Source organism: Scatophagus argus, chromosome 16 (assembly GCF_020382885.2).
Source record: "Scatophagus argus isolate fScaArg1 chromosome 16, fScaArg1.pri, whole genome shotgun sequence".
NCBI classification, from domain to species: Eukaryota; Metazoa; Chordata; class Actinopteri; family Scatophagidae; genus Scatophagus; species Scatophagus argus.
Window position 1 is genome coordinate 7,464,352 of NC_058508.1, and position 13,958 is coordinate 7,478,309.

Here is a 13,958-nt window from a genome sequence, read left to right on the forward strand (position 1 = left end):
CAACAAGCAAATGCGACTTTATCCGTAGACGGGGAGATAAAATATTGTGTCTTGTGGAATCCGACCTTTTATTTCCCTCTTTTTAAAAACACACTATCCGAAAATTAAAACGATTAAACACTAGGTTGTATTTTTAAAAAAACAAGACGAAAGTCGAGTTAACCTTCAAAGGCTGTAAGCAAACACATTACAGCAAAGACTCGTGATATCCAGGCGGGCGGGATCTGAAGAATGGCTCGTTCAGAAATCACAATAAACCCTTTTTACTTCAGAAAAATCCACCAGACACAAATGTTGCCTCTAAGTCCTCTGAAATGGACTGGGGAAGGTGGGTACGAGCGTATGCTTTTCCAACGGTGATCCATGCGGCACCGCAGCGGAGTAGCACGGCATTTCAGCCACGTTTCAAACTTTTCACGGTTCCATTAACGACACACAAAACTTTCTCGGCGGAAACGTCCCCAAAGTGGCTTTTTCATACCGTAAACAGCCCCTAAAAAATCCAAAATGTCGCACGCAATAACCTCCGCGCCCTTTTCGCTCACATTTAGAACCCAAACTATATTTCATAACACCGAAACTCTGACACTTAAGCTGGAAGGAAAAAAAAAAACAAACAAGAAAAAAAACATGCCCATCGCTTACTTGAATGAGGAATATCTGAAGGAAAGGAGCTAAAATGCAAACGTTTCTCAAAATCCGACCAGGCTAGGAGAACTGCAGTAGTCCATTACAGGCTCGTCCGAAGATAAACTGGGGGATAACTTGGGGGGGCAGCCCCTGACGCGTCCGTAAGCTCCTCAGCAATGAAACACAGTATTGTTTTGCAAACCCCGCCCATCCTCCTGCTACCACCCAACCCCATCCCAGCCCCTTACGTTTTACATAGGTACTATGTGATTGGCTGTATGAAGTGTCAATCAAAGTCCCCAGCGTTAAAAAAAAACACTGGCCGCTCGCCAGCACTAAAACCAATTATGGAGCAAGGAGGTTGAGCCGTTTCAAGGTCCCCTCTCCCTTCAAGACTGAGTGATCAAAACAAGCAGTGGGTTTCTGTTTTTAGTAGGGACTATGGAGGTGGGGGCCAGTTTCAAGGCGACCCCCCCCCCCCTTCCACCCATGTCCACGCCGGTTATAGTAGGCGCTCGAAGATTGGGAAGCGGAAAGTAAAGGGGGCGTTGTTACCATTAAAGACATTGCACTCGTTTTTAATGAAGTGTGGGCTCGAGTTGACTTTTCTTACTAGGAAACAGCAGTTAATTACCTTAGTTAGTTAATTATTTTTTCCATTACACACCGAGACCGAGGAAGGAATGCAAGTGGGAGGGATGCGACTGAATGAATGAACTCAAACATTTAAATCAAAACTTGAGATAGCCATTACCATGCCACAATGTATTTTGACTTAATTGATTTATTGAAATTCATTTAAGGTGACCACAGTTTGGGTGCTGCTTCCCTCGTTGGCACACCCAAGACAAATCATAGGCGTCTCATTGTGGATATGTGGTTGCAGAAAAAAGAAAAAGAGTGCAAAATTTTTGAAAAACATAGATTAGTACAAAGTTTATCCCTGACAAGTGACCAAGCTCTCCTTGCAGAAGTCACCGTGAAGGCTGAGAAAAACTCAGTGGAACTACAATAGATTATATAAGTTTTTTAGCACTTCATGTACAACAACAATATACTTTACGGCTAGGGATGAGAGGGCCTTGTAGGCTTCCCTATCCACATCTTTATTCCATCAAATGCAATTGTAATATATTGTTGGGCCCTTCAGTTGTGGGCCACCGCTCAGCACCATAGTGAGTCTGCAGGCAGATGTCACCATTCCCCTCACCATTTGTAGAAAATAATACAAAACTTTCGGTATGGAAATGAACAAAACAAGCTGATTAGGTGAAGCGACCCTGGATGTCGAATAGTCTACGTCGAGGGGACGCATTGAAAAGGTGTAAATGTGGCGTATTCACTTAGAGCTATGCTTAAATCCATACGGGGGGTAATCGCCCTTTAGCGTGAACAAGGGCTCTAAAACCCCCCTCACATGATGCAGTGTACATTACTGTTGGACTCTCGGATTTTATTTTCATTAGCTGTAATTTTCCTTTGAGGTAGCCGCTCCGCGTTACATAGTTGCAAAAAATGTTGATTAAAAAATCTAAGGCGGTTTCAAGCTGCCCATGTCAGCCCCTCTCCACTGCTCCTGCCCCTCCTCCTCACAGGTTGTCGGTTTCAAGGCGACCCCTCCGCTAGGGAAAGTAGGCGCTACAACAGAGACCAAACCGCGGAAGGAGAGGAGAGAGTACTGCGGAGGTCCGCCCGAGGAAAAGCTACGGACATACGCTAACACCAGCTGCAGAGAAACTGACCCGCTCAGTGGTTTGTCGGTTGTTCTGGTGTGATCGCAACACCCGCGGTGGTTACACGTGGTTATTCACCCATTTGGGCAACGAACCGCACCACCAAGAAAGCAAAAAGAAGAGGCCGCTCAGCAACAGTCCTCACCCCGAAAACCTGTCACCTAGCAGAGCCTGTCACCCCTGACCGGACCCACGGAGGGAATTACCAGGTGGAGATCAGAGTGACGTGCTGTCCCATGCCGTCCAGGGGGACCAAGCCGGCCTTTGTTCTCCAAATCGCTCCGACTGGGAATTCAGACAATGACTTTAGATTAGGCCCCATTGTTGTCGTGTTTTCACTCTGCGAGCAGGAGGCAGGTTTCATCTTCTCGTTGTTGTTTGTCTTGTCAAAAGCAGCGGCGTTCATTGGGTTATCTCAGCTTTGAGGTGGGTTTGCCTGCTGTGTGGTTTGTGGGGCATTGTGGTGGTATTCATATTGTTTTGCAAAGCATAGATTCGATCCATTAAAAAACAAACAAACAAATAAATAAAAAATAAGGCGCGAAATCGTATTTCATATCCATAAAATGCAATAACCCAATAAAGACTGATTCAGAATTCTTCGTTGCACGCTGCTGAAGAAAAAACAGCCCAAACCCGCGTGTTTGTGTGCTGCTCTCAACTTCATTTGATGGTAATAACATAGACATCTAATATCTGTTTATTTCTAGGTTAGGCTATCCCGTGATGCCGTAATGCAGGAGCAGATGGGACCATTTGGTAGATTATGATTTTTTATAGCCTATACACCAACTGGGCTCTTTGAGGATGGTCCAACTTAAAGCTCCAAGCCTTCCCTCTATGTAGGGCTGCAGTGGAAAAGTACTGAAAACCATGATTTATAGCCTAAAGCACTGCTGAGTCAATATAGGACCACAGCAATTTTTTTCCCCCCAACATTGTTTTTATTCTGCGGACCAAAGATTACAGAATGAGAACATCTGTTATCCCTGACTCTTGTTTAAGGCTAGTTGTGTTTTCCTTCCTTCCCCTAGTTGTTTGCCTCTTATCTTTGCCCGAACACCATATCTCAGATCAACCTCTAGCCACGTGGCTGTGCAAATATCATTGTTTGGGTTTGGGTTAATTCCGTCCTATCAGTTGAAGGATCAGGGAAATGATTTGATTTGGCGGCCAGACTATCTGATTTTCCCCGGGTGTGTGCCTGTATTAACCCACAGGGGACAGAGCAAAGGGACAGCATTGATTAATTCAGCTGGGGATTCACTCTCTGGAAAAGAAATACATACATACATACATAAATAAATACAGAAAGATATCTCCTGCATAAGCGCCCACTGTTTGACAACAGCATTTTGGTTTGCACATAAACTTTGGGCTGGGCAGTTGCTATTAAAACCTGGACTATGGCCATGTTCCCAATTAAACATATTTTCTGCAGTATTCCTTAAATGGGAAAAGGAGAAGTAGGAGTAAATGGCATTCCAGATATTTTGTGCAACCCCTCCCGATCTGCTCTCACACTCTCACACAGAAGGCCTGTATGCCCACAGGGCTGAATCATTCATCATACCTGTCTCATGCTCTACACAACTACTGTATTGTTATTGCTGCTACTGCACTGCAGCAAGACCAGTCCCCAACATGAATGTGAAGAGAGCTAATTGCAGTGTCATGTTTCCCGATGGAATGAAACAAACATCCACACAGAGACAAACACATACGCAATAAACATGCACTTGAGCCTGTGTTGACTGACATCACCACACACACCAAACCCCTCCTTGAAGCACTCACACATGCACATACAGCTCTCATGGGGTACCTGCCAATCATCTGATGGTGCCTTGCAGGGTTTTATGGCAGACCACTCGCGGGTGGGGGAGGAGGGTGGAGGAGATTTCTCCTGGAGGACAAACATGCACACCACCCTGACAGTCATGCAACTGATAGTAGGATGAAATTAATGCATAAAGGAAACATCGATTTTTGTTGGCTCACACATGTATTCACTTTTCAGGGTGTTTGTAATCGGATGACAGTGTTCATTTTTGGCTTCAGCATTTAAAGTGAGCTGCATGTGGGTGACTGCAGGTTGAACTGTGCATGCATGCTTTTCGATCACAACCAAGATAAAAGCCTGCAGCTAAAATTCACATCTACTTTATGCACATAAATTGATGTGTGTTGTCCATGTCAAGCAAACCATTAAAACACAGCCAAAAGGCTGTGGTTTGAATTTTGTTATAATCACATCAAAATAAACAAGTTTATTTCTGGAAAATTTTTACCAGGGCGAGGACAAGCACGGAAATCATAACAAAGTGATTCCCATCTGCCACTGCTTTAAACCAAGCTGTGGGGTGGGGGGTGGGGGCATGCAGGGTACTGGAGCAAGCCTGCATTGCACAGGGTGTGTATTTTTGGTGCTGGTCCCTGTGCTTGAGTCGTTGCGGTTAGAGCTCTAAGAAATCGAGGGATTTTTCTTGAGAAAAATCATGCAGCCTCGCCGCAACTGTGAGGAAACACTGATGCAACAGACACATCTCATGCTGAGTAAATGTGGTGGTGATGCGCAAGAGCTGCTGAAACCTCTAGAAAATGCCTGCAGACGGCCTCCACACCTCTTACCACCCTCGACACTGCCTTTCTCTCGCTTTCTTTTTTCCTTCTTTCTCTGTGTGCTATAAAGTCTGCTGCTGTACAACTTAATGCACAGCTTCATTCCCATTCAGGACCGTGGAAGGTGGGACAATTTACACTTTACTTCTGCTTTCAGTCAATCAAACACAATAATATTTGCTGGGATAACCATGCAGACTGTCACTGAACATGTCACCGCTGGTAGAATTCAAATCACTCTCAGGCATAGAAAAAGATGAGTATAGTATTTGAACAGGATCGATTATTCTCTGCTGGCCTCCTTCTGTCAGCTTTGGTAACCTTCTACTTGCCTTTCACCCAGTTTACATGCCCAACAGACTCATGTAGGGTGGCGGCCCCATCTGTTGGAGAAAGAGGAGAATTGCAGTGTGTATCAGCGAGCTGGCCAATGGAGCTGCAGTTAAAGCTGCTCAGCTGTAGTAAATGGAGGAACACAGCCAGCCTCATTTTCTGACAAATTGGTCCCCCTCTGTGTTGTCTTTGGAGTGCCTCATTCACAAACACCTGCAGTGCTCACACCTGCACAGGCAACACACATCCGCATGTGCACAGCAACCTTGTCGAGCACTGAAAAAAGGATGCACACACACACACACACACACACACACACACACACACACAGTACCACTTCCTTGCCACTGAGTGTTTTGCTGGCATGGCAATAAAAGGATATCAGAGAGCAGCAGGCTCAGCAGAATCACAGTGTGTGTTGATCTTCAGTGTGTATGTGGAAGCAGCAGGCAGCCTGGATTAATGCATGCATAAATGAATTCATATCAGTGCAAACTTCCACGGGCATGTGCACAGGCATCCACGTTCCTCCTCAAACAGGCCTGGAGGCTCACCATATATCACCAGGTGGCTCCGTGCGGCCCAGAATACTGCATGAAACTGGGACAGTCTGACTAATGGATGCAGTATGACTTTGGCTGGTGCTGGATCTGTGGTGTCACACACAGAAACAGGATATGATGCATAGAACACAAGGGTGGGGCAGCGCTATCCACCATCCATCTTATCCTCCTTCATGTGTGTAATATGCAAATATGGAGATCCGTTTTTAGCTGTGGGCAGGAAATGTGCCTGTATCAGCAGAGGATCGTTTCCCTGACATTCTAGGAAAGCTGATGTAAAACACGTACCAGCTCTGCTACATTAATGGCACGCTGTGTATTTCATCCATAGTCTTTTTACTGCTGTATTGAACTCACAGTTGCGCTCCCTCAATTTCCATATTCACTGTCCATTACATGAGCCCATAAATCAGATTTAACTGTATTATCAAAGAGCAACATAAAAAGCGTGGGACTCAGATTCTGCTTTCGTAAGCTTTGATATGAACTCAAGTGTTGAGATGCAGCTAAAACGATGTCATAAAAAGACAGGAGTTCTTAAAAGTTTTGATGACTGCGAATTTATGGAGGCAGCATATGACCGAGGAAGCCCCATGAAATCAATGTAGGATTTGTGTTTGCTCTCATAATGGCGTTTCCCGTTAAATCTGAGCACAGAATTCGCCTGGTTGCAGATAATGGAGATCACTTTCATAGGTCCAACTTTTCCATACAGCTTTTTTTTTCCCAGGTCGTGGCTTTTCCACCACGGAACTTCTACATTAAACTGCCAAGTTGTCCACCGAGACCGCTAACTTTGGCGGAACACTAACGACCGAACGTAATTTCCGTGACACTCGCGCAGGCTGTTGCTATGCGACCGCTAGTTGTCATTACTAACCGAACAGACGCTTGTTTAAGGGGCGCAGTTTAACACAGTGGGGGAAAAAAATGACCATATTTTACTCACATTGACATTGAACGAATAGTGCAAAGGACACAGCAAAACAGCATCCATCCTTTTATTTTTTTAAAAAATGACACGATCTAGAAAATGTATCGAAAGAGCAGAGTAATGAATTTGTATGAATGTAAAAAATATGATCCTTTCATAGTCATTTTACGTTAACAAGACAAATGAATTAATGAATTATTCATGTACAGGACACCAAAAGGCATCATACAGCAAGACTAAGTTCTATACGAGCAGTAGTCTATTAAATGGAGGCCACTGAAAATAAAAATATTGAAATGGAATAATCATATAAAACATAAGGTAATTGTCACAGGAAATGTTTTTGAGAGCCGCCCTCGACACTTTGAGCAACTACTCATTAAAAACATACGGCACTTTTTTTGGAAATAAATAAAAATGGACCTTCACTGCCACCTGCTGTTCAAACTGTGCAACTGCCTGCAAATTCACAATCAGGTTATGATTGCAGTATCTCAGTGGAGATCCGACTACAAAATAAAATTAAAGAATGCTATTTGGTAATATTCTCTAATGTGTTGTTTTGGGGATGAGAATAATGGAAAGTAGAGATTGGTTGTTGTTAAGGAAGAATGTGTTATTGGTGATCAAACAGAATGGATTTCTTTCATAAGAGTGCACCAGTTTGAAGGCACCAGTTATTGATCCTCAGCATTAAAGCATTTCTGTTAGATAAACAATCTGTGATCTCATGATCCCGTGAGGAGAGCATGATCACAAATGATGTCATGAAGAAACGCCCAAGGGAGAAAAAAAAGGCTTTCAGTGTGACTGATGGCAGTTGTTTTCTCATCATCCGTGACTCACTGACCTCATTGACCTCCAGTACTTTGAGTTTGCCCTGCCCTTTTAGTTTAATTTAATTTTACAATCAGTCAGCTGAGCCAGGTAACACTACAGCAAAGAGGGTAAATGTAAAGATAAGCCTTAGGGGTGGTTCTGCTATGGCAGTAAAAGAAATCTTGTATTCATTTTCTGCTGTCAGTATAGCAAATAAACTGACTCCTGACACAGGATGTGAATATATTTTCATCACATTTGATGAATTGACCAAAAAAGATACATAAATGTACTGTTTAAAATACTTGCTATATAAATAAATGTGTGATTTGGGCTCTATGTATGATGTACATGTATTGATGACCAGCAGATTGTAATGGGATTAGTCCAGGTGATTTGAAAACTCCATAACACACACTCCTTGTCAGCTCCAGTATCATAAAATGCCATATGCAAACACATGATCATGTTCATTTTCAAACACACTGAGTATGACGCCATTCCTGACAAGACTGGAGCACTTTTCTCATATACTCCTGCTAGTTTAGAAACAGTTTCACATTTGCATTAGAGGTCACTGTAACAGAGAACCGCTTGTCAACAAATGTAGCGTGTTTACTGTTGTCTCAGGTTTGTAAGCACACCTTGTCCTCAGACCAAACTCCTCCTGCAGACAGTTTTCTTTTGACTTTAAGCTCCTGGTTATGTCATGCATTTTCTTACAGTAAAATACAGGATGTCTACACTGCTGGGAGTGTAATAGCACCTGGGAGGCCCTTAACGGTGAGACGTACTGCAGGTGTATAAAGAGTCACCTGTTTTGTCTGCTGTGTGTTTGTAACTTCAACCCAAATTACCAACCAGAAATGTTTTCTGTACTTATGTCATGTATCTAAGATTACATGAAAACAACTTCATGCCCTGTTCATATAATCATATTGTAACACCTCTCAGGGGTTCACACACAAAGTGTATTGTCCAGCATTGTGCCACCATTAATGACAATGAAAATTATGTAAATTTTTCCCAGAAGTTTCCATTACTGGCCTGTTCAGGCTCAGATCAAAGACTTTAAACATTTACTGCACATGAAGTCTAACAGCCCTTTACCTTTTGAGCATTCAAGACACTCAAGTTTAAATACAAATTTTTAAGATTTCAATACTGCATGTTACAGGCCTACATACAAAGACTGAATGTGTTAATGTGATGAGCAAAAGTAAAGTGGCATTTAAAAGCTCCTGACTCACTAGTTAAGCAAGTAGCAGCAAGCTGCTGTACTGCAAATTAGGATGTGGTTTGCACCCGCACTCCGGCATTTCTGCAGAAAACTCATTATCAAACAGAAACTACATCTCATCGTGAACCAAGTCATCTCTCTGGAAAGAAGTTTGATATTCCAATTTAGCTTTCAATAGCAAAACTGCCATCACATTCAGCACTAAATACAAACGAACCAAAATATTTTAAAAGAGGACAAGAGTCAGACGTCATGTCGGAACACATGTGCACTTTATTGGGATTGTTTAGTCAGTGTACAGGTTGGCCCCACTGGTCTGGCACCCCACGTAACCCCATCACTTCGAGACCCCTTGCCCCACCACCCTGGGGATGAAACCTCCAACAGTGGAAAGAAGAGGTCACGACTGGGTTTTGCATAACAAAAACAAAAAAATTAACAGGACCAAGATATTTTTTTAAGGCTGAAAGTACAAAAAACCCAGACATAATTTACATACAAGCGATACTACAACCATGTTTAAGTATGCGCCAACCACTGGGCAGCCTTCACAGAGGCGAATACGTGTCTGAACAATGCAGTTAACATTTGGAATCATGTTTCTGAACAATGCAGTTAACAAACATTTGGAATGACTCAAAGAAAACAAAATGTACATTTTTAAGCCCCCAGATGCAACTGCAGAACCCTGGGGTGCATTTTTTAATAACCTAGCCAAAAACATTACAGTTTCCTTCATCGTTCCAGTTTTTTTTTTTTTTTTTTTTTTTAAATCCTGAGTCAAGCGCCAAAAATAACTGAAGCCATGCCAATGAGTTGGTCATCTAGGCTCTGTGCCTGAGTGTGTATGAGAAATGTGTGGTGTGTGGTTGTTTTGCACAGAGCTGAAGTTGTTGGGCATTTGGTTGGGGAGGGGGAGGAGGAACAGTCTGTTTAGAAGCATTTGCGGTGGACGATGGAGGGGCCGGACTCATCGTACTCCTGCTTGCTGATCCACATCTGCTGGAAGGTGGACAGAGAGGCCAGGATGGAGCCTCCGATCCAGACAGAGTATTTACGCTCAGGTGGGGCAATGATCTGCAGGGAGACAAGAAACCCATTAGGATACCAAAGCATTTTGTTCCAATACACATTCAAATAATCTAACAAAATGCTGTTGTGCTGGACCTATAGAAAGTCAGCCTACCTTGATCTTCATGGTGGATGGGGCCAGGGCTGTGATCTCCTTCTGCATCCTGTCAGCGATGCCAGGGTACATGGTGGTACCTCCAGACAGCACAGTGTTGGCGTACAGGTCCTTACGGATGTCGACGTCGCACTTCATGATGCTGTTGTAGGTGGTCTCGTGGATTCCGCAGGACTCCATACCTGAGATCAGATGCAAAGCACTCATTAGAAAACTGAATTATAAAAAAGGTAATCATAAGAGTCTACTGTGGTTGAGCATGCATTGCATTAAGCGAGGAAACTTACCAAGGAAGGAAGGCTGGAAGAGGGCCTCTGGGCAACGGAACCTCTCATTGCCGATGGTGATGACCTGTCCGTCGGGCAGCTCATAGCTCTTCTCCAGGGAGGAAGAGGAGGCAGCAGTGCCCATCTCCTGCTCGAAGTCCAGGGCAACGTAGCACAGCTTCTCCTTGATGTCACGCACGATTTCCCTCTCGGCTGTGGTGGTGAAGGAGTAGCCACGCTCTGTCAGGATCTTCATGAGGTAGTCTGTGAGGTCGCGGCCAGCCAAGTCCAGACGCAGGATGGCGTGGGGCAGGGCGTAGCCCTCGTAGATGGGCACTGTGTGGGTCACACCATCACCAGAGTCCATGACGATACCAGTGGTACGACCAGAGGCATACAGGGACAGCACAGCCTGGATGGCAACGTACATGGCGGGGGTGTTGAAGGTCTCGAACATGATCTGCAAGATAAGAGAAGATTTTATTATTTTCAGTGATTGCAAAGACAAACTTCAAAGATTTCAACTTGTGGCCACTGCACTCACTACATGCATTAGAGTGAGGCTAAGATTGAAGTTAGTAGAAGAAAGGTGCAGAAAGTCAACATCCCTTCACACTTGTGCATGTCAAATATCTAACAGGTGCTGATCTACAGACTCAACTAAACAGACAAGTGCAGATAAGGCACACAGTCGAGACCTGTTGATGATAGATCATCTTATAGGAGAAAAGTCCTGGAGGAGAGGGGAGGAATGAGCAAGTGAGAATGGAATGAAGAGACTAAGAAGGAAATGAGGCAACTGATCCAGAACAGTCAATACTGGCTGTCTGGCTAAATTGGATATATGTTCAAGTCACCAAAAACACAGGTGGGGTATGTACCTGGGTCATCTTCTCCCTGTTGGCTTTGGGGTTCAGGGGGGCCTCTGTGAGCAGGACAGGGTGCTCCTCAGGGGCAACTCTCAGCTCGTTGTAGAAGGTGTGATGCCAGATCTTCTCCATGTCATCCCAGTTGGTCACAATACCGTGCTCAATTGGGTACTTCAGGGTCAGGATACCTCTCTTGCTCTGGGCTTCATCACCAACATAGCTGTCCTTCTGGCCCATACCCACCATCACACCCTGAACAAGAGATCACAAAGCTTGTTAAATGAATAAATTATGCACTAAAATGATTAAAATCTAGTTACAGGGAAACATTTAAACACGTACTTTAATACAGGAAGCACTAGTAAAAATTACAATTAGAATAAAACTAGTTTTTGTCTAGCATTAGAACAAATTCAGAGGAATTATAATTGTTTATTATTGCTTGACTGAGACAGTAAGTGAATACTGTGAATTTATATTACAATTAGACGTGTGTTCAAATCAGGTGTTTGTTTTTTTTTTCCTCACTCACCTGATGTCTGGGGCGACCGACGATGGAGGGGAAGACAGCACGAGGGGCGTCGTCTCCGGCGAATCCGGCTTTGCACATACCGGATCCGTTGTCAACAACCAGTGCGGCGATTTCATCTTCCATGGCTGAACTGTCAAGAGGAAGGAACAAAATCATCAAACACTAAAGTCTCACATCATCAGCCCAACAACTCCCGCTACACTCTTTGAGCTCCTGCATCCTGTTAACTAGCGGCAGGTCAAGAGATTAGCCGCTAGGGGGAGCTCGCGCCCCACATTCCGACTAAGTCAGACAAAAGGAAGTGGCGCTGCATTCTGTTATTACCATATAAGGACATGGTTCGTTTTTGAGCAGCTTTGCGGCTACCGGCGCCATGGCGCGCGGCCAGAGCGGCAGAGCACGTCAAGAAAAAGGAACATTCGACATTATCAGACCCGGCGCCGCGCGACCACTCCCTCCGGTTCACTACACTGAACTTCCTCTACTGCCTTCTCCTATTGCTGCCCAATCATTGTGCTTTTAATGCCCACCAGAAAGCCTTTGCCTCAATATCACTGCGTCATAGACAAGCCTCAAGTGCTTCATTCATTGATTACTGCCCATCTAATACACGACTACAGATGTAACCATCAATTCAACGCTTTATAAAAATATCCTGGCAAAAACCTCTAAACACTGAACGGTGGTTTAAACCAGGAAAGAAACTAATTTACATAATTAACTCTTGTTGACTCATGAATGGGCTTCAAGTCCTTGGCTGATGCTTCTTTTCCTGAAAGCCACGCCTTTTTTAAAGAGAGAATGACTTGACATTTACAGTTTCCTCTTTTCGTTATGTCCCGAGCTGGCAAGACAAATAAAATAAAATAAAATAAAATAAATTATTGCAAAAAAGTTTGTTCAGTTAAGCAATTTAATGTTTTTTCCCCCCTATAGGCCTCATTATTGGCCCTTTCGTGCTTGAAAGGAAGTCGTATAAATTACTGCAAAGAAAAGGTGAAATTTAACACCCCCAAGTAATGTACATAAATGTCTATGAAAAAATTAAACTTAATTAAAATGTCTGCTGTTGCATGACTGACTGGCGGTGTAATGCATAATGTGGCTAGGCTAATGTGCTAAAGTAGGTCACACCCCGCCGCATCGGGCGCACAAAGGGAGCAGCCGGAATCCAGACGACCTCAACTCAAAAGCCTCTTTCAAGCTAACCTGCCGGGGGAAGGGATCTAAGCCAACCCCGGAATACAGCAAATGCTGCGTAACTGTAATGACAAACCAAGTTCAATATAGACTTAACTTACAAGGCATCATTAACCTGAAGCCAGCAACATCCAAAAGCACCTGTGAGCCGCAAGTATGACGGTCTCCAACCATTACGACTACATACATTTAGAAAAACGAATCAAAATACAACTACTGGTTTCTATCATAATTATCTTTTTCAAAAATCAGTAAGTTAAAAGTAGCAGTATTGTGATGTCTGTCAGGACAAAGAACCTCGTGGTCCCTTCCGTCTTTCACTTCCAAAATGACAAATAACATAAACAACTGCGTTAAAAAAGACAAATAAACTTATTGATTACTTGATAGACATTGTTCTAAGGCTAGAAATGTGTAAACGGTTTCTGCATCCTTACCTTTGGGTGGGGGGCTTTTCGCTTTAAGGGAACCGGTTTCAGGCAAATGATATCCCGCACAAGCTGTGTGTGACGGCGCTCAGAGTGAATCCGTTAGCTGTGGGCGCATGCACTTTATACCTCGTCAGTTGCCCGGCTCTAGCCATAAAAGGTAAACTTTCGGAATTGCGCTCTCTGATTGGTTCAGCGTCATGCACTGGGGCACGTCGCGTGCACACTGGTGCACTGAGCGCTCGCGATTTCAGAGAGGTGGAGAGAGAGAGAGAGAGAGAGGGGCGATAATAGCAAAGGATTGGAGAAAATAAAAGGAAAGGGATTGATGTTGTGAGGCCTAGTAAGCTTAATCTCTTGATATCCTGTTTAATACACGGGTTAAATGATGTATAAACTTTTATAAGTGTGAAAACATCTTCCCTGCACCTGCTCTGCGCAGTTGGGCACATACTTATATGATAACTGAAATAGCTTTGCACACAGGACTCCTCCCTGTGAAGGCTACAAAGGCCCAAGACTGTTATTCAAATGCTGTCCTTGCTCACAGTTCTTCTCTTTAGATTAATATGATATTATTTGATATATCAGACATGATGCTGT

At 43.8% G+C, this 13,958-nt stretch overlaps 2 protein-coding genes across 3 annotated transcripts in view; both read right to left on the minus strand.

Annotated features, from left to right (window-relative positions):
* The window catches only part of tnrc18 (trinucleotide repeat containing 18), a 43,868-nt gene extending 43,021 nt beyond the window's left edge, over positions 1 to 847 (minus strand). For both annotated transcript variants that reach the window (XM_046416655.1, XM_046416654.1), the window contains exon 1: positions 646 to 847. The gene's annotated coding sequence lies outside the window, so the exon portion shown is untranslated. The remainder of the gene's footprint in view (positions 1 to 645) is intronic.
* An 8,277-nt stretch (positions 848 to 9,124) lies between these two features.
* actb2 (actin, beta 2) lies at positions 9,125 to 13,519 on the minus strand. The gene is made up of 6 exons (XM_046414348.1): positions 13,365 to 13,519; positions 11,728 to 11,857; positions 11,208 to 11,447; positions 10,348 to 10,786; positions 10,061 to 10,242; positions 9,125 to 9,951 (listed from the first exon to the last, which is right to left on the minus strand). The coding sequence occupies exons 2-6, from the start codon at positions 11,848 to 11,850 to the stop codon at positions 9,808 to 9,810; spliced, it is 1,128 nt and encodes a 375-aa protein (XP_046270304.1). The 5' UTR covers positions 11,851 to 11,857; positions 13,365 to 13,519; the 3' UTR covers positions 9,125 to 9,807.
* Between the last annotated feature and the right edge of the window lie 439 nt (positions 13,520 to 13,958).

Bases quoted from the DNA above. Each gene is read 5' to 3' on its own strand.
- actb2 (XM_046414348.1), bottom strand. From the start codon at position 11,850: ATGGAAGATGAAATCGCCGCACTGGTTGTTGACAACGGATCCGGTATG. The intron at 10,243-10,347 runs GTAAGTTTCCTC...ATCTGATCTCAG, and splicing joins CTTCCAGCCTTCCTTCCTTG to GTATGGAGTCCTGCGGAATC. The intron at 9,952-10,060 runs GTAGGCTGACTT...GTCTCCCTGCAG, and splicing joins CATCCACCATGAAGATCAAG to ATCATTGCCCCACCTGAGCG.